We start from the raw sequence: 19,356 nt of genomic DNA on the forward strand, positions 1-19,356 counted from the left end.
AACAAAAAAAAAAAAAACAAAGTGAAAGAGAAGAAAGATGAGAATAACACCTTGCACCTATGGAAGAAGATCTGGGAGGGGAAGGTGAAGCCTTACACACAGTGAGTGAGGGCAAGTGTGTGAATAGTAACAATCAACGACAGCGAATAACAGCAAAAGGAACACAAAACAAAACTAAGATGGCGCGTGAGTCAAAACTCAAGACAAGGTGAGACTATGTTGTTGGATGTGGGAGATCACGTGATTGTGTCAGGTGGAACACAAATTCATTTTCCTTTTCCTTTTTTTTCTTTTGCTGTAAAAAGTGTACCTATGCCATTGCCGTTTCAAACCGTGTCAGAACTTGCAACACACATAAACATAACAACTGAAATTTTGATCGTTGTTAGAAATTTTTTTTGAAAAACTCCCACTGCACGCTTGTGGAAACTAATGTTACAATTTTTTTTCAGTACTACTGGTGAATAATGAAACTTTATTTTGAACTCTCCTTGGGGGTTACCATTTCTAGGAATGTTAGTGCCATGGTAAGTGGACAACACGCGCAAAGTTATTTAATTGAAATATCTATAATTACTGACAAATCCTCATCAATGCGGTGTAATTATAATATAATTTAACACAAAGACTCATTGAAATATCTGTAATTAATAGTTATCACAAATGGTCAAATGCTAACAAATATTTTATTCATTAAGAACTAACAAGTAGTAACAATTTTATTTATGGGTAACTTTTAATCATTTTTATTGATTAATTTGTTGACTAACATTTTAATGACATTTTTTTTATGTCTTTACGAATGTTATGATAATTGGTCCGCCAATTGATCTGATTGAGGTATTTGGTTAATGGTTTAGGTGGTAGGTTAATAATTGATTTGGTATGTATTAAAAAAATCAAAATTATACATATATTTATTATATATAAATGTATAACTAATATTATTTGATTAAAAAAAATCATTCATACTTCAAAATCTAAAATAACAATCAATGTTGTTGGATTCTCTCAAAATTGAGGTCATCTCTAGTTAGATACATAAATAGTCCAATAACATTAGTCCGATGAGATCACCGGATCTCAATTAGGTCTATTCAAACCAATTTTTTATAATACTATTCTTAACCCTCTTTTCATCAAGGAAAGAAATACTAACTAGTTTGAAATTCGATAAAAAATAAATAAAGATAGACAAAAATTTATTTTTGTCGATAAACAAATTTAGATATTATCTTGAATAATTTTAATGACATTAACTAAATAGATCGTGTTACTTTTTAATCATTTTGTTACAAAGATTAGAAAATAGAACCGAGTAATGGTGATGCCAGCCAACGGATCTATGTGTATATAGAAATAATCAGTGCACATGTTGTTGGAGCTTGGAAAATGTTCTGCCCACATGACTTGAAATGTTGGGACTTAAGGGGAAAATCTGATTTCAATACGGCCGTGGAAATAAATATATAGTAACCGAAAAGGGCCAAACAAAAGCATTTACCTAGGTGCTGAATTTATGCCTCTACGACTATAATAATTGTGTGATGTGTATTTTTTTTTTATTACAACCAGCCATGACCATGAGGGCAAGCACCGAACTTGTTGACTTATTTGGAAAACGGCGATGCCATCCACAAGCGTAACACGAGACCACAATACGATGCACATGGACTATGCATTCTTTTCTGTAGAGTGTACAGGGATAGAATTAGATGAGATTTGATTAAATCTGTTATTTAATCGAAATAAAAAAATTTATTTGAGTTGGATTAGTTTGTATATTTTTTTCTATCAAATCTATGAATAAAAAAACATAATGAAAAAAATATATATATTTTATATCACAATAGTGGATCGAATCATTGAATTTGTAGATTTATAAAATAAAAAAAATTAAAATATATTTTTCGTTCCAATAAAGATCAAAATGTTTGAAATTTATCTTTTGTAAAATTTTAAGTATGTTTTTTGTCCTCACAAAATATAAATCTATGATATTTTAATTTAAAATTGAGTTCGAAAGATCAAATTCTACGTGTCAATGTTAGTGGATTAACACATAAAGTTCTAATTAACACGTGACAAAAACTTTAACATTCATACATGATCGGATCTTTTTAATTTGACTCCGAGTCAAAATATCACACATTTATATCTTTTGACGAAAAAAAATACGTAAAATTTTACATGGATTGATTCTAAATATTTCAATGTTTATAAAATATATATATATATATATATATATATATATTAACAAAAAAAAATTACCAAAAGTAAAAGTCATTATTAAATTTCAACCGACTGAATTAAATTTGACTTAAAATAATGTCAAGATATAAACAAATATATTTATGTCAGGTGAAGTTCACAAGTTATCCTTAATGATTTTTGTAATTTTTTTAAGACTTACTCAATGATAGAGATGAACTTACTTATAGGGTTAGGGGAAGTCAGTTCCTCTAACTTTTTTATTTTTTTAAAAAATATTATCTGTGATATTTGAATATTAGGATAATTATTTTCATTTAAGAAAACTTAGTTGTAAAAAATAATGACATTTAAACGTTATTTGTTACTTTTTTAGGTTATGAAAAAACCACTCTATATATAGTATTATTGTGAAGTAATGACATTATTTTCTTATTATTTTTTGGCTTAATTACTCTTTTTTACCGTCTTCATTACATAGATAATTGCAGGTTTTTTTTTCTTTTTTACACAAATATTTGAGTATTATTTATTTTTCTCTTTAATAGTTTTTTTCTTTTTTAATTTGTTATTACTATTTTGAATGTTATGAATGATTTTATTTGCAATTAAACGATTTTTTTAATCTATTAATTTGACTGGTAATGATTTCAGAATTAAAGACTATTTATTCCTATTAATTTTTGTCAATGAAGCAAATTTATGAATACTGTCTAAGGAATTGAGAATTTTAACTTTGAGATATTGACTCGGTACTCTAACTCTTTATTGTGCACAATTAAAAAAAAAAAACACAATGTTCTTCAATCAAACGACCATAAGTACAAAACCCACTATTTAATGCTTGAATTGATTTAATGTCTATAATTGCTGATCCAACAAAGATATTTTAATTGAAAAGTATTCTTTTACATTGTCTGGTAGTAGTTTATTAATTATGTACACAACACTTTTTAGCAGCCGTCATTTCATTAAATTCAGAACTAATTAGTAATCATAATACATAATTACCATGCTGAATTAATAGTATTTTGGACTAGAGTAATGAACTTTTTGGAAGTGATTCATTTCATACCCGAGAAAAAATATTCTTATCTTATAATTATACAAAACAAATAAGATGATTAAAGTTCAAGATAATATTAGTATTGTACCACATAACATGCGACAATAATCTTTCACATAGCATGCGTTGAGTTGCTTAAGGAAAATGAATGTTTTAATAATGCTTGTTTAATTGAGGTTTTAAAAATTACGAAACAAATCATTTAACCGATAAAAATTCTGAATCATAATTTATTAATCTAACTATAATTGGGCTGTATTTAACAATAATCTATTGAATAGTAATTTAGTATAAAATTAATTAATTGAATTTTAAATTAGCATAAAGTGTTATATTTATACCCTGCAAGATAAAAAAATGGTTAATAAGTCAATTTATCTTAAAACTATTTAGTTAAATAGGAAATTCCAAGCTGCCTTTTTCCACTAAACTCGATCGATTCTTGATTTCTTTACCAATTCTTTGATCATCTAAAGGGCAGCATAATCAATAAGTTATTTTTTATTTTCATTTTTTTTTACTTTAAATTACAATAACATCACTTTATTTTATTTTCGAAATTTTATATAAGAATTAATAAAATTAAATTTACTAATTTTTTAGGTTATTCATACCTGTTCACATTCACCAGGTTTTCCGACTTCAAACCCTTTTTTTTAAAACGAAAACAAAATACTCTTTTTAAACTAGAGGTCTAGCTTAATTAATTGAGTATTGGGTGAGTTATTATAAATTTTTTCACACTTGAATTCAATTCCTACAAATAAAAAAATAAAACTCTTTTTTAATTAAACTATGTCAAAGAAGAAAGTTGATTGGTCAAGGGGGAGGCTCAAAAGCTTTTGTTGACTATCTGTTTAAACTACCATGGGGTCCAAGGAGATCCTAGTTCCGATTACTTTTTCATGAATCTACTCACCACAGCCTGACTGACACCCATATGGTATGATTTCATCACTCACAATTTCATGGATTGATGGTTGTGGGCCTCGAATGACTTTAGACATTGGGCCCCAAAGTAACCTAACAAATACGAAGTCTAGATTAAATAATTTTGAAGAAAATAAGAAAAATAAACCAGCCACTTGTAACATGGCCTTCTAAGTTTTATGACTCCATCTCCCAAATGGTCCCACACTCGTAAGACAACAATTTGAAAAACTGTCCTTCGCTCATGAGTGGGACGAGCTATTTTTATAATTCTACACTATCCATCACAGTCCGTGCAACACAAGCATCCAAGTCATCCAAATTCTCAAGTGAATTAATTAACCACAGCTTGAACATCCTCTAAATCCGTGCATAGATCCCATCAGAAGAGACGAAATGGCTTGAAATCATATGAAGGAACAGGTTTAACAAAGCAACTCACTTTTAAAAGAGTAAAATAAGTATGACTGATAACAAAATCAAAGGTTGATATTATGTGCAAATACATTATAGATGTATTAAAATGTTGATTTTCTCATTATCAACTAAAATTACTTCCTTTACTTTTCCTCATTTTAGAAGACCCAAATTCTGAAGGAAAAAACCATTAAAACGTACTGGACCCTCAGCCTCAAGCACTACACATGAGCCTTTTGTTTTTCTTTTTCCTCCCATTTCCTCATTATCAACTAACGCTTAAAGATGGATCAAGTTGACCGTCAATAATGCTCAAACATTTCAATAGAATAATAATTTACAAGTGAAGATAGTTGCGGAAGGGAGAGGATCCACCGAGGAAAAAAAAACATTAAAACACACAGGGGAAGATGTCACTGTCCAAGGCCGAACTTTGATTGAAGGTTGTCCAGAATCTCTGCATACTCAATTGGTGTTGCCTCTCCGCTGAACACTTCATCCCAGATCTTGCGTATGTCCGCACAAAATGTAACCAACTTATCAATCAGATTGACAAACCTGGCAATGATAACCATTAGCTTTAAATAGCACCACCGTAAAGGAACCTTTCATTTTGATTTTAAGCAACTCCGCAACCAACCAAGGGACATACTAATAAGACAAAACATTAAGTTTCTTAAATCCTTGTCATCAAATTCCCAAATCAAATGAAGACATGTTGATGTTCTACCCAACATTAAATAGCCTCCATTAAGGGTTACAAAAAAAATCCATGTGTCATCTTTGATTTTAGAAACTAGATCAAAGTCTTCTTGATACTAACACAAGAAAAAGTAGTAACTTATTTGCACTCACAAAATTCACTAATCACCTAACGGTAAATGATATGTCCCCACATTGAGTAAATAAGGAAGTTCAATGTGGTAACTTAAGCCATGAAACAGTGAAACTCTTGGTTAGATTTTGGACTAAGCCCTCTTTGTGAGCTTAAGTCATAACAATAAACCTGCATGATTAATTAGGGTGCGTCACTACCGGAGACCCTAATTTCACTTTCTTCCGTTTATTTTATCTTCATTTTCTTGCTGTAGGGAGGAGAACAGAGGTTAAAAGGATCGACTATATTACAAGAATATAGTTGCTTTTATATTAAAACTTTGCTACCTGGCTAAGAAATGTATATGGTCATCCATGCATAATTGCATATACACAACCACTTTTGGCTTATCCTAGTCATAAACCATCATAAGTTGTCTGATTAAAGTTAGAGTTTTCTACTGCTTAGAAGGTCTAGAAAGACTTAGTGGTTATATATAATCCACATGCAATGGTGGTGGTAACCAAATTCAATGGGTTAACCTTTTCCTTTTCCTGCTGGAAAGGTATTATACATGTTGTATCTTCATCCCTTTCTTCTCTAACCATCTCATGCTCTCTAAATTAGAGACCCCTATTCCTCCTACCTACTTATCTTTCCTCTTTCTTCTACCTTTATGTGTTTATCTTCTGAGACCTTTAAACTTTCAAGACATTTCAAAAGGCATGGCCAACAGAAACACTTAGAATTTACTATTATAAAAAATACGCACCATCCTTATTTGTTGATGAAAGGCACATTACAATCACATCAAATCTTGGTACCTTGGTCAAATGCTCCAAATAACTGACAACCAGATCCATGTCTTCACTGCCAAAAGAGAAAATTCACTATCATGATTAAAGCTCAAACAATAAAATGATATTTACTTTTGGAGATGACTACTTACGTGAAAAGAGATGCAAGACACTTGATGATCTCAATTAGTATGGTAGAAGACAAGGCATTTTTGAATATTTTCGGCAATTAATGGGGAGATATAGCCTAACATACAAAAAAGAAAAGCTGTTCATTATAACATGAAGCAGAGCACCGAACACCAGAAATTTAAGCATAAAATGGCATCTCTTGCTCTAATCAATACCAAATATGCTAGAAATTGACAATATAATCAAATTAAAAATGAACCGAAAAAAGTTGTACACCTTTAATAGACGAGCCTGCAGAGCAAGATCACCTGAAAATGCTCTCCAGGAGACCTCAAACTGATAAGCTGTAGTTGGAGGTGTTACGTTTTTGGCAGCTTCAGACATGGCTCTAGAAGCAGCGCGAGAAGCAAGCTGTTCAACAGAAGCTTTCATTTCTGGCTTGGTAATTCTGTGATTTCTCTGATAAAAAAAAAAGAGAGAGAACAAAATCATGTAAAATGGGAATATGCAGTTATGCACAATTACTGACATGAAAAATTGCAGAACTACAATAGAAAAAAGTAAGTATACCTGCAAAAAATTTGTAGAGGTAAAACCAAAATATCAATTGAAAGTATACAATGCTTAAATATATCATTTAAAAGCCCCAAAACCCTAAATTTTATTTTATTTCTACTACTTACTGAGAATAAAAAAAATAGTAAAAATACAGAGATGTTTTTAACAAAGCTCCAAAAGAACATAATGTGGATAATTCATATTTAAATAAGAACTCATGAAGAACATAAAAAATACTTCTGCATTTTTTAAGATACGAAAAAAAAAATGCTTCTAACAGGACTAAAATATGCACTGGAACCAGATTACTTCACAAAGAGGGAAGGATTTCAAGATATTTAACCTGCTCCAAACTGTTGCTTGCACTCAAACCTCCCTTAGAGCCATCATCTCCTTGTGATTGAGGCCTGCTTCTGGCTTTTATTTCTCTGCTATCAACATCCTCTGTTAAGAGTGATTCTTTAACAAGTATTTTCCGTTCATTATCCTTTCAAAAACATAGCCAAACTTTAGGGTGGACTACATTTACATGAAAAACACCAAACAAACTAGCATTCAATACCCTCAACCATAAACATAACAATATATCTTGAAATGTGATATTAATTAAAACTCTACTTCTTTGTACCTTTTTATGATGATGAACTTCAGCTAGTCCAGACTTTTGAGTACTACGTGAAATGGGGTGGATGCTGTCTCCATTAACTTTTTCCTCTGACTTCCCCACTTTTTGAGTTCCCTGTACAGTGCTTCTCAGAACCCCTGATGCTTTCTGAAGAATATCCTGGACAACAGAGATTTTAAAAAAGAAAGAAAAACATTAATCTACGCAACAGAGAACGTGGGGGGAAAAGTAGACACAAAACCATAATAGTTAATAAATGGCATAGTGTTGCAAAGCTTGGTCAATAAATAAATGGCATTGTCTCTCATCTATACTCTCTCTATATAACTAACTTCCCCTCGCTACCTTCATGTTTCCATCCTAGTTACAATAATGCTCTAGTTGTCTTAGGTCTACAGGTACACACTGGTAAGGTCTTCTACTCCTTGGACCCATCCAAAAAGAGTTTTAATCCTGCAGGTCTATCAATACAAATGTCTGGTACCGACCACATTAACTGGCAATAACATTTGCTCACAAACATCAGACTTCAAAATTTACCACCATCAATGGTTTGTCAGTCAAGGAAAACAGTTATATCAATACTCTTAGATTTTCAAGCAGCAATATTTTCTTTTCGGTAAGAAGTCTTGCTAACATAGTAACATCATAGTTCTTTACTCTGTCCTGATTTTACTAAATCAAAGGCCCTAACATTATAGAACCTTACTTCAAGCCATCAATTCATTTGGTTTTATGCTACATCTACCACTATTTAATCTACTTTGCTAGTTTGCTTTAGGTGCCAGTATGTAAATTGGTTATTGGTTATGTACCATAAGTTCAAACCTAATAATTCCATGCAACCTGATATAGGCACTCCTTAGTGTATTGTTCATGGAAAATAGTAAGTTATTAAAATTATGCCTTTTTGTGATAGTCATATAGCAACACTGGAAATATTGATGTGCTTACTTTCTCATAGAAAGACTTAGCATCAGCATACTGTTTCTTGATTTCTTGATTGTTTGGTTCCAACCTCAAGGCAAATTCAGCATCTGCGATTTAAGCAAATGGGAGAGTCAACAAATCAGAATGTTTTTATATTAGGATAATTGACAAGTATATTGCTTGGATATTAACACACCGTCCATTGATTCTTTAATTTTTCCAAGTTCTTTTCTAGCTGTTGCTCTTCGTGAGTATGCTTTTATGTAACGATCATCAAGATTTAAGGCCTCTGTGCAGTCATCCTCAGCCTCTTGGAATCTAGTGACACAAAATAGGTGAGGAAAAAAACATATCAACTTTAGAAAAAGAAGATCCCTTCAAGAGAATCAATCAGGTGATAGACCATATAACAACTGACAGTAAACGGAAAAAATTATTTTCTTTTATTTAAAATCCCACTAATGATAAAATCCACCATTTTGTGAATATTTTGATGAGTAAGCCAGAATTCTTTAAAAATAAATTAACAAAACATAAGCTTGCCTTCTGAGCTTGATATTGGCCATTGCCCTATTTGCATATGCTACAGCTGTTGGTGATAAGGCAATGCTCCTTGAATAGCAGTCTCTAGCTTCCTTAAACTTTTTCTGCTTGAAAAACTCGTTACCCTGGAATATACAGATGGATTTCAGTATCAGCATCATACAGGACAGGAACACTAAAATCAATATATTATAAATCCTAACAGATCAATCTCCCCCTACCCTGTCACCCCAAGACCAAACAGGGAGGGGGGAACCTACCAGATCTTTCTCGGAAGCAGCATCAGGAACATCTTCAGGAACAAAACTACTATGCAAATGATTAATTCTTGATAAATCATACTGCCCTGGAGAATTTCTTGCATTATAAAAAAAAATGGTATCTCCTTTTGATGCCTTCTTCACACCCACAGATCCCGTAATTCGAGAAGATGAAACCTTTTTGAATTGCCATCAGAATATGACACATCACAAATGCATTAATTAATTCATCCATACAAACACAAGCACAAACATATTTAGGATATGCAAAATCAAGGAGTTCTTTGCCTCTTCATTACCCAATTTTAATACAAGAATGCATGGAAATCTATAAGGTAGGGCAATCAGTCAGTGTGAATATAAGACAAATGGAACCAGACTAAATTTGAAGAAAAAATAATTTAAGATGACAAGTTCAACAAATTTGTATAGTTTGCTAACTTGCTTATGACAAAATTGTTTGACAAAGTCAAAGTCACTGATAATTCAGTAAATCTTAATGTCACTAAACTGCTGTTTTTCTATAGTGAAGATAAACTTTTACTGGGAACTCAAGATACAACATTACAAACACTCAATTTACCATGCAGGATCTATCCAGAAGCAGAAATACAAAAAAGATGAAACTACTGGGATACAAAAATGACAGAGACAGGAAGTAGTACAAATACATATAAAGTACTACCTTTATGCGTAAGACAATTAGTGTCAATATGAATGAATGAGCTACAGCTTCAATATTTGAAGGTAAATTATCAGGAAGATTGGCTTGAATCCAAAAGGCAGAAAGAAGCTGGGCCATTTGATCTTCAGTTAGTTTCATAACATATGGCTCCTGAGAGCACATTCAATACCAAAACTAAGTAAATAACATTTTAGTAAGAATAACTACAATTAGCAAAACATATATTGACTGAAATCAAATCAATTACATACTGTGTCAGTCAAACTTGGTGATCCTGTAGCCTTATCAATGATAGAAGTGAGTTTGTAAAAGTTAGGAGAATTCTTTAAGCCACAGCCCTGCTTCCAGTCTTCTGCCACAATATCCCTTTCTTGATCATGAACAATATTCACATGATTTTCTGCCTTGGTGTTTCTGTTTCTGCGGAGCTTTTCAAGTAAAGCTGTAATTGAAGCAGATGCAGACACAGATGGAGCATGAGAATGCCTTTTGTTGTGTTGACCTAGATACCTGGACCGCAGAGAGGAAATCTCATTCGTATGGAAGGAACTTGGAAAAAGAAGAATGGAAAATATAAGGTGTGCTCCGACACGAGCCTCCTCATCTGAATGCAACATTACTTTTAGGAGTTGCACAAGAAGAGCTTCAGGAAATCCCTACACGAAAGCATAAATTAAATGATCAAATGGATGTATTCAGTATTCCAATATTCCCAAAAGAAGCAAATGGAAAAACAGTTCACCTGTTCAAATTTCAAAGTTATGTTCAAGACAATGCCTCTCCTCATACTCCCAAACATGTAAAACTTTTAGTATAGATGACAATATAATCATATTTTGTAAACTATGTTACTAGATAATCCAGCTTGCAGAGAAACATTTTGCTTTAAACAATATTGGATCAGCAAGCTCCTCTCACCTGCTGTGAATGTAAGTGACTTAATGCTAAAGTGACTGCACGAGCAAGGATGATCAGAGATCCAATGGTTGCTCTACCAACAACACCGGATGGAATATTTTCTAGGTTTATCGCCATCAAGTCAAAAAGTGGCTGGGCATCAATTACCTAGCCAACCAAAAAAAGGGAAAAAGTAGTTTAGTAGTTGATCAAATGCAATGACCCAATTGATAGAATTTTGGGAGCAAGGGTTGCATTCATGAGCCTACCCCATTGGCAATTTCTAGTAAGCAATCGTCAATGGAATTTTGAAGTGAGATATTTAAGTTCAATTCTTGCTCTCCAACAAATTCACTAGAGGCTTGAAGGCTTTTCCTAAGATGTCTGCAAAGGACACCAACAAAACCAATCTCTGCCAAGCCACTCTCAGATCTAATTTGCATAGCCAAAGATGTGGCAACCTGAATAACACAGGTCTTAAGTTGAGGATCATTCATGACATTTTTGTGGTCCAGATGATGTATCACAGAAGCTAGAATTAAGCGCTGATTCCCTGTACAAAAAAAAGGCCAGAAGAAAGAAAAACATGATTATGGAACACGAATTGAAGATTTCACGAAAGACCCTTGTATAGTATTATTCATAGCTCATGACTGTTTCAATTTTCAAGATCATGAAATCCACATCTTTAAAGTAAAACATGAAATTTGACAATACATCCACTGGATGATTTATTTGTGAAAATTAATTGAGCCGAAAGTGGTAAGAGAGAATAATACCTGAGTTCTCCATGAAGTAGGCCATCCTTGATAAAATTATCATTGCTAACCCTTTCTGAGGAGCCCAATGTTGTCTAGAATCAAAGTAGACAAACATTGGATCCAGCACACGACGCATAGTTGTGCTTTCCTTGGCTAATTCAACCATTCTTTGAATACATATCTGAGCCCATATTTCTGGTTTTTCAATTTCTTCTCTATAATAATAAAAAACAAATTAAAAGGGGACCAAATGGTGATTAAAAGCCATGTAACAGACTGATTACACAGATAAAACAGCAAATAAATGGCCTACACTAACTCTTGAAAAACATATACCCAGTTAAAAGGGAAGGACCCTTTATTTCTGGTCGTGGCTGGATGATCAAGCAACTAGAGCGATTGTCATTACCAATAACTGAACCACCCCGACCTTCACACCGGATAACCTCATCCACCCAATTATGATGTGCCTCTGCCCTGACATCAGCTTCTTCATTTTGTCTACTCCACTCATAGTTATCTAAAGTGGCACGAACAATCTACATTTTGAATTTTGAATGAATTAACCAATTAGTGATGATATCTGACAGAAGAGAGAAAACAAATTCACTATGCAAATTTTAAAGCATTTATTGATCAAGAAAATATAGTATAATTGTAGCGACAGGCTTGTTGGGTTTAATTCCTACTTACCCATTAGTGCGAACATCAAACTTTCATGACAAATAGGTTATCACTTATTAGTCATGAAAATGAAAGCATCACAAAACCTTGGATGATTTGAACTCCCAGATATTTCCATCTAAAAAATTATTTCATTATATTTTCACCTCAGTATTATCAGAGATATGCCTAGTCCAACAATAATATTCAAAGTTGGGGAACCATTTACAATTGCATATGTAAGGAAGCTTCAATAAAAGGCTACAATGATTTCAATGGGGAGCATCTTTAATATTATAACATACCTCATCAAAATCTACAAAAATATGTGAAAATTCGGCTATAAACCAAACCTGCCAAGAGAAAAAGAAGTCAAATAAACAATGCCCTGACTCCTAAAAGACTCTGAAACCACAGTAAAACTCACTGCAACCATGAAATTTTACGTGAAAATAAACATTGGAAAGCAATCAGAATTCGATGAACTTAAATTCAAACCGTGTCAGAACTTGCAACACACATAAACATAACAAAAGACAAATTCTCTAAATCATCCCAGCACCTGAAAAATGGTCCTGAAAGGCAGCAAAAAAGCCTTTTTATTCAGTTCCGATGAAGGCCTTAAGACCTGATGAGGGGATGGAGAAAGGTGGATTGAGTGTGAGCAAAGAGATTTTGCATAAATTCTTAATACTGTTAATTATATAGTTGATATATAAAAAATGTATTTTAAATATCTATATTCAATACTTTATTCCACATTGGATTTATGTCATGAGCACTAACAATTGATATTCAGAATTCCATTTACACCATGTAAGAGCTTAAACTATGGTTTGATGTTAGTTGACCTTTCTGGAGGACTTTGGCTTGTTAAAGGATGCAATCAATGCAACCTGTTAATTTATGAGCATCACAATGCCACAGTCCAATATTTAACATGTGTCTAATTCTTGGTAAGATACTTGTGCTCACAGCCACAAAATTAAACATATGAGATATCAGAAGGAAGATAATCCAGAACCAGATAAAAACAATGGTTGATCCTTCCATATGCTATTCTGTATTCAACATGTTGAACAAAAATGAGAACAATCAGTCCCCCTCCCTCCCAAAATTATTTTCAACTTGGCAACAGCTTACAGCCCTTTGCTTTTAATTTAGATTCTAGACCAAAGAACTTCAAACTTGATAGCACCAAGTCAGCTGTCTTTTTCTTCATATGATCAATTAGTAATTCATCATACACAATTGTGTTGGATTCTGTCAAGAAGTTGCGCTCCCTCAAATTTGAGAAAACCTTCCTGGCCTCTTCAATTGTTCCATGCTTACACATGCCAGAGATGATTGAACAATAAATGACATTGTCTATAGAGCAACCTTGTTCTATCATCTCATTTAATACATCAATCACCTTCTCAGCAACATTTGATTTACATGCATGAATGATGGTAAGACTATACTTAAACTCCAATGGTCCATCACTAACATTGCCCAAACAATCGTGAACAAGCAACATGGCTTCGTCAATCTCTCCAATTTGGCAAAGCCCTTTAGTGAGGCTACTATAAGCTGCAACTGAAGGAATGCAAGACATCTCAATGATCCTATTATGACATGCACATGCCTCTTTAATTTCTCCAAGGTCAACAAGGCACAGAATCGCAGTACAATACGTAAATGAGTCAGGTTTCAAGCTTAAGCCTTTCATTTCATCAAATAGTGATAACGCTTTCTTCACCTCACCAATCTTGTGAAGAGAATCCATAAAAATATTATATATTTCAACACTAACATGACCCTTTTCTTTCAATTGGCCAAATGTCTCTAATGCCATTATCGGTCCCTTCTTCTCCACCAAAACAGAGAAGAATTTGGAGAGATCAGCAATAACAGGAAAACCCAACTTCTGCATCTGCTCAAGCAACTTGCAAAATTCTTCCATTCTATTCGCTTCAGCATATGCAACCAACAACGGTTTCACCGTTAAGAAGTCTGGCTCAAGGCCCTCCCGAACAGTCAATTGGAAAAGCTTGTATGCCTTCTGAACCCTATTCAAATTGCACAAACCTTCAATAAGGCAAATATAAATCCCCAAATCAGCCCTATACCCGGAGCTCACCAAATCCTTCAACAAATCAAAAGCCAATCCAACCTTACCCTCAGCCACAAACGCCTCAACCAGCGCTCCATATATCACCCTATCCACCAAACAACCCTTCCCCTTCATCTCCCTGAACAACTCATACCCCTCCTGAACCCTCCCCCCTTTTGCCAGCCCCACAATCATGGTAGCATATGCCTTCACATCCGGCACCACCCGGTCCCTCTTCATCTCCTCCCAAACCCTCAAACACGCATCCAGATTCCCTGCAGGCACCAGAATCTTCACCAGCGCCGTGTATGCAAACACATCCGGCTTACACAACCTCTCCCTCATCCTCCCCAAAACCTCCAGCATCTCATCAATCCTCCCACACTTACACAGCCCCTTCACCAGCACCATGAAGGTCACACTCTCCTCAACCAGCCCATCCTCCTTAAGATCATCATAAACTGACAACGCCAAGTCCAAATGACCCGTCCTAACCAACGCATCCATAACCCTGTTATACAAAAACACCCTCGGCTTCACCCCAAACTTGTTTCTCATCTTCTCATACACATGATAAACTCTAAGCCCTCTATTGGCATCACTATGCATACGAATCAAAATCTCGAACTGCTTCTCGCTGGGGGGCTTGCCCTGGGACTCCATGAGCTCCGGGAGCTGATCCGCGACGCGGAACTGGTGGTGGCGGTTCAGGCAGTAGGCGAGGGCATTGTAGGAAGCGAAATTGTGATGGTAGCCTCTCTGGCTGCCGGCCCAGTGGAAGAATTTGGAAGCGAGGGTGTGATTTGTTTGAACTTTGAGAACCTCGGCGACCAGATTGGGGGTTATCCTGCGGAGCTTGCTGAGTTCGGCGGCGACGTTGGGGCACCACTTGTTGTCGTTTCTGCGGAAGGCATCGACGATGAAGCGCGCGATCGGGGAGAGGCGTAGGGAGGCGGAGGAGAGGGTTGATGGGGAGGGGTTTGAGTTTGGGTTGGAGAGGAAGTGAGGGTCCCAGTTTTTGATGTTGAAGGGTTTGGTGGTGGGTTTGGGTTGGGAAGGGTTAGGGTTTAGGGTTTGTCGGTTGGAGAAGAGGCCGCCGCGGACGGTGGGGCGGTTCTGGGAGGGGTTGCGGTGGCCGTAGAAGAAGTAGAACTTGTTGGTGGGTTTGGGGATGGTAAACGGAGGGCCGCAATTCCTTGGTTTGGTTGGCTTTGGAACCTGTGGAGGCATTTTTAGTTTAGGATTTAGGATTTCAAAGTTAGGTTGGAATAGCACTTCGCGGTTCAGCAGAAGGATAGCTATAGAAGTGGGAGATTCATTCATAAAGTGGTGACACTTTGACTCTCTCTGAGCCCTCCATTACAGTGGCACATCACCTGCTTTGCTCAGCTTCAATAGGAATTAATAGGAGGATCTCCTCTACCGATGCTCTTATTGTCACGACAGATCTACAACAAATACGAACAAAAATCCCCAAAGGAACACAACGCATGAATAAAACCTTAATCCCACCAAAGGAATAATAATCATAATAATAGCGACAATAATAGAACCCCGAAAATGGACAAAGTAAAATCAAGTTGAAGAGAGAGACCTGGAATGATGGATTGATCAAAAGGGCATCACAGAAGAAGAAAATTAATGAAACCAGAGAGAGAGGGGGGGTTGGTTTTAGTGGGTTTTACAACAGACTGTAATAAATGAAGAATGCGCGTCTAGAGTTGATCAAAGATTTTCAAATTAAAGACAGAGAGAGAAGAGCGTATGTGAGCACGAAGAGAGAGAGAGAGAGATACAACATGGAAGAAGGAAAAGGCTTAAGAAAAAGTAGGACCCACCTATTCCTTCACTTGCCTTTTTTTTTTTCTTTTTCTTTTTCCCTTGTGTTTTCGTTTGAATTTCCAAACTGATGATTGTAGCCGTGACTCTTTCATCTTCACACCGCATTCTCGTTTCAAATAAAAAAAAATATATACCTACTTCAATTTATCAAAAAAATAATAATTATACTTTATCTTATAAAATATACAAATCAACCTTATAAAGATATCAAAGTCAAAAACAACTTTTATCTTATAAATTGATTTTGTATAATAACTCATAATCCACTATTCCATTACTCTTAAAATTTTAAAGAATGAGTCAAATGAAGCTCCAAAGAAGAAAAGTGAAATGATTTCAAAATTTTGGGGTAGAGACATTGTATCGCTATTTAGTTGTTTTTTTATATAGGACAATGTTAGAATGAGTCAAATGAAGCTCCAAAGAAGAAAAGTGAAATAGTTTGAAAATTTGATAGGATATATAATCTTAAAATATTATTATATTTATTTTAATTAATATTAATTTATTTTAATTGTCTAAAATACTTCGTAATAACATATATAGGTTATGTTTAATAAAATAAACACATAAGTCAATTGAAAACTTATAAATTATATAAGTTAGAGTATAAGGATTTTTTTTTAATTGTGCACAATAAAGAGTTAGAGTACCGAGTCAATATCTCAAAGTTAAAATTCTCAATTCCTTAGACAGTATTCATAAATTTGCTTTATTGACAAAAATTAATAGGAATAAATAGTCTTTAATTCTGAAATCATTACCAGTCAAATTAATAGATTAAAAAAATCGTTTGATTGCAAATAAAATCATTCATAACATTCAAAATAGTAATAACAAATTAAAAAAGAAAAAAAACTATTAAAGAGAAAAATAAATAATACTCAAATATTTGTGTAAAAAAAGAAAAAAACGTGCAATTATCTATGTAATGAAGACTGTAAAAAAGAGTAATTAAGCCAAAAAATAAAAAAAAATAATGTCATTACTTCACAATAATATTATATAGAATGGTTTTTTCAGAACGTAAAAAAGTAACAAATAACATTTAAATGTCATTATTTTTCATAACTAAGTTTTCTTAAATGAAAATAATTACCCTAATATTTAAATATCATAGATAATATTTTTTTAAAAAATAAAAAAGTTAGAGGGACTGACGTCCCTAACCCTACAAGTAAGTTCATCTCGATCATTGAGTAAATCTTAAAAAAATTACAAGAACCATTAAGGATAACTTGCGAACTTCACATGACATAAATATATTTGTTTATATCTTGACATTATTTTGAGTCAAATTTAATTCAGCCGATTGGAATTTAATAATGACTTTTACTTTTGGTAATTTTTTTGGTATATATATATATATATATATATATATATATATATATATATTATAAATATTGAAATATTTAGAATTAATCCATGTAAAATTTTACTTATTTTTTTTTTCGTCAAAAAATATAAATGTGTGATATTTTGACTCGGAGTCAAATTAAAAAGATCCGATCATGTGTGAATGTTAAAATTTTTGTCACGTGTTAATTAGAACTTGATTTGTTAATCCATTGGCCTTGACGCGAAGAATTTGATCTTTCGAACTCAATTCCAAACCCAAAATATTATAGATTTATATTTTGTGAGGACAAAAGAATACTTAAAATTTCACAAAGATAGATTTCAAACATTTTGATCTTTATTGGAAAGAAAAATATATTTTAACTTTTTTTATTTTATAAATCCACAAATTCAATGATTCGATCAACTATTGTGATAGAAAGTATATATTTTTTTTTCATTATGTTTTTTTATTCATAGATTTGATAGAAAAAAATATACAAACTAATCCAACTCAAATAAATTTTTTATTTCGATTAAATAACAGATTTAATCAAATCTCATCTAATTCTATCCCTGTACACTCTACAGAAAAGAATGCATAGTCCATGTGCATCGTATTGTGGTCTCGTGTTACGCTTGTGGATGGCATCGCCGTTTTCCAAATAAGTCAACAAGTTCGGTGCTTGCCCTCATGGTCATGGCTGGTTGTAATAAAAAAAAAATACACATCACACAATTATTATAGTCGTAGAGGCATAAATTCAGCACCTAGGTAAATGCTTTTGTTTGGCCCTTTTCGGTTACTATATATTTATTTCCACGGCCGTATTGAAATCAGATTTTCCCCCTTAAGTCCCAACATTTCAAGTCATGTGGGCAGAACATTTTCCAAGCTCCAACAACATGTGCACTGATTATTTCTATATACACATAGATCCATTGGCTGGCATCACCATTACTCGGTTCTATTTTCTAATCTTTGTAACAAAATGATTAAAAAGTAACACGATCTATTTAGTTAATGTCATTAAAATTATTCAAGATAATATCTAAATTTGTTTATCGACAAAAATAAATTTTTGTCTATCTTTATTTATTTTTTATCGAATTTCAAACTAATTAGTATTTCTTTCCTTGATGAAAGGAGGGTTAAGAATAGTATTATAAAAAATTGGTTTGGATCGACCTAATTGAGACCCGGTGATCTCATCGGACTATTTATGTATCTGACTAGAGATGGTCTGATTAAACCCTATCAATTTTGAGAGAATTCAACAACATTGATTGTTATTTTAGATTTTGAAGTATGAATGATTTTTTTAATCAAATAATATTAGTTATATATTTATATATAATAAATACATGATTTTTTTAATACATACCGAATCAATTATTAACCTACCACCTAAACCATTAACCAAATACCTCAATCAAATCAATTGGCGGACCAATTATCATAACATTCGTAAAGACATAAAAAAAATGTCATTAAAATGTTAGTCAACAAATTAATCAATAAAAATGATTAAAAGTTACCCATAAATAAAATTGTTACTACTTGTTAGTTCTTAATGAATAAAATATTTGTTAGCATTTGACCATTTGTGATAACTATTAATTACAGATATTTCAATGAGTCTTTGTGTTAAATTATATTATAATTACACCGCATTGATGAGGATTTGTCAGTAATTATAGATATTTCAATTAAATAACTTTGCGCGTGTTGTCCACTTACCATGGCACTAACATTCCTAGAAATGGTAACCCCCAAGGAGAGTTCAAA

General features: G+C 33.3%; 2 protein-coding genes across 5 annotated transcripts; both read right to left on the reverse strand.

Annotated features, from left to right (window-relative positions):
• Positions 1 to 4,678: 4,678 nt before the first annotated feature.
• LOC114416830 lies at positions 4,679 to 13,116 on the reverse strand. Of its 4 annotated transcripts, none has more exons than XM_028381857.1 (17): positions 12,598 to 13,116; positions 11,966 to 12,168; positions 11,648 to 11,844; positions 11,138 to 11,421; positions 10,890 to 11,036; positions 10,223 to 10,627; positions 9,972 to 10,121; positions 9,287 to 9,463; positions 9,027 to 9,151; positions 8,680 to 8,801; positions 8,508 to 8,590; positions 7,557 to 7,712; positions 7,272 to 7,415; positions 6,647 to 6,829; positions 6,391 to 6,485; positions 6,266 to 6,311; positions 4,679 to 5,182 (listed from the first exon to the last, which is right to left on the reverse strand). In XM_028381857.1, the coding sequence occupies exons 3-15, from the start codon at positions 11,793 to 11,795 to the stop codon at positions 6,468 to 6,470; spliced, it is 2,142 nt and encodes a 713-aa protein (XP_028237658.1). In that variant the 5' UTR covers positions 11,796 to 11,844; positions 11,966 to 12,168; positions 12,598 to 13,116; the 3' UTR covers positions 4,679 to 5,182; positions 6,266 to 6,311; positions 6,391 to 6,467. The 4 variants fall into 4 exon arrangements, with proteins under 4 accessions (XP_028237658.1, XP_028237657.1, XP_028237660.1 ...); XM_028381856.1 differs by having other exon boundaries at positions 6,214 to 6,311; XM_028381859.1 differs by lacking the exons at positions 4,679 to 5,182; positions 6,266 to 6,311; positions 6,391 to 6,485 and having other exon boundaries at positions 6,694 to 6,829; positions 7,272 to 7,356.
• A 204-nt stretch (positions 13,117 to 13,320) lies between these two features.
• LOC114416829 (pentatricopeptide repeat-containing protein At4g20740-like) lies at positions 13,321 to 16,175 on the reverse strand. Its single transcript, XM_028381855.1, has 2 exons — positions 15,982 to 16,175; positions 13,321 to 15,835 (listed from the first exon to the last, which is right to left on the reverse strand). Exon 2 carries the CDS (start codon positions 15,708 to 15,710, stop codon positions 13,416 to 13,418), a length of 2,295 nt encoding a protein of 764 aa, XP_028237656.1. The 5' UTR covers positions 15,711 to 15,835; positions 15,982 to 16,175; the 3' UTR covers positions 13,321 to 13,415.
• Positions 16,176 to 19,356: the final 3,181 nt, after the last annotated feature.

Source organism: Glycine soja, chromosome 6, assembly GCF_004193775.1.
Source record: "Glycine soja cultivar W05 chromosome 6, ASM419377v2, whole genome shotgun sequence".
Classification (NCBI taxonomy): Eukaryota; Viridiplantae; Streptophyta; class Magnoliopsida; order Fabales; family Fabaceae; genus Glycine; species Glycine soja.

Coding starts and splice junctions, on each gene's coding strand:
- LOC114416830 (XM_028381857.1), bottom strand. CDS start 11,795: ATGGTTGAATTAGCCAAGGAAAGCACAACTATGCGTCGTGTGCTGGAT. Junction 9,152..9,286: donor CTGCTTCCGAGAAAGATCTG/GTAGGTTCCCCC, acceptor TGTATATTCCAG/GGTAACGAGTTTTTCAAGCA. Junction 7,416..7,556: donor AAGTTCATCATCATAAAAAG/GTACAAAGAAGT, acceptor TGTTTTTGAAAG/GATAATGAACGGAAAATACT.
- LOC114416829 (XM_028381855.1), bottom strand. CDS start 15,710: ATGAATGAATCTCCCACTTCTATAGCTATCCTTCTGCTGAACCGCGAA.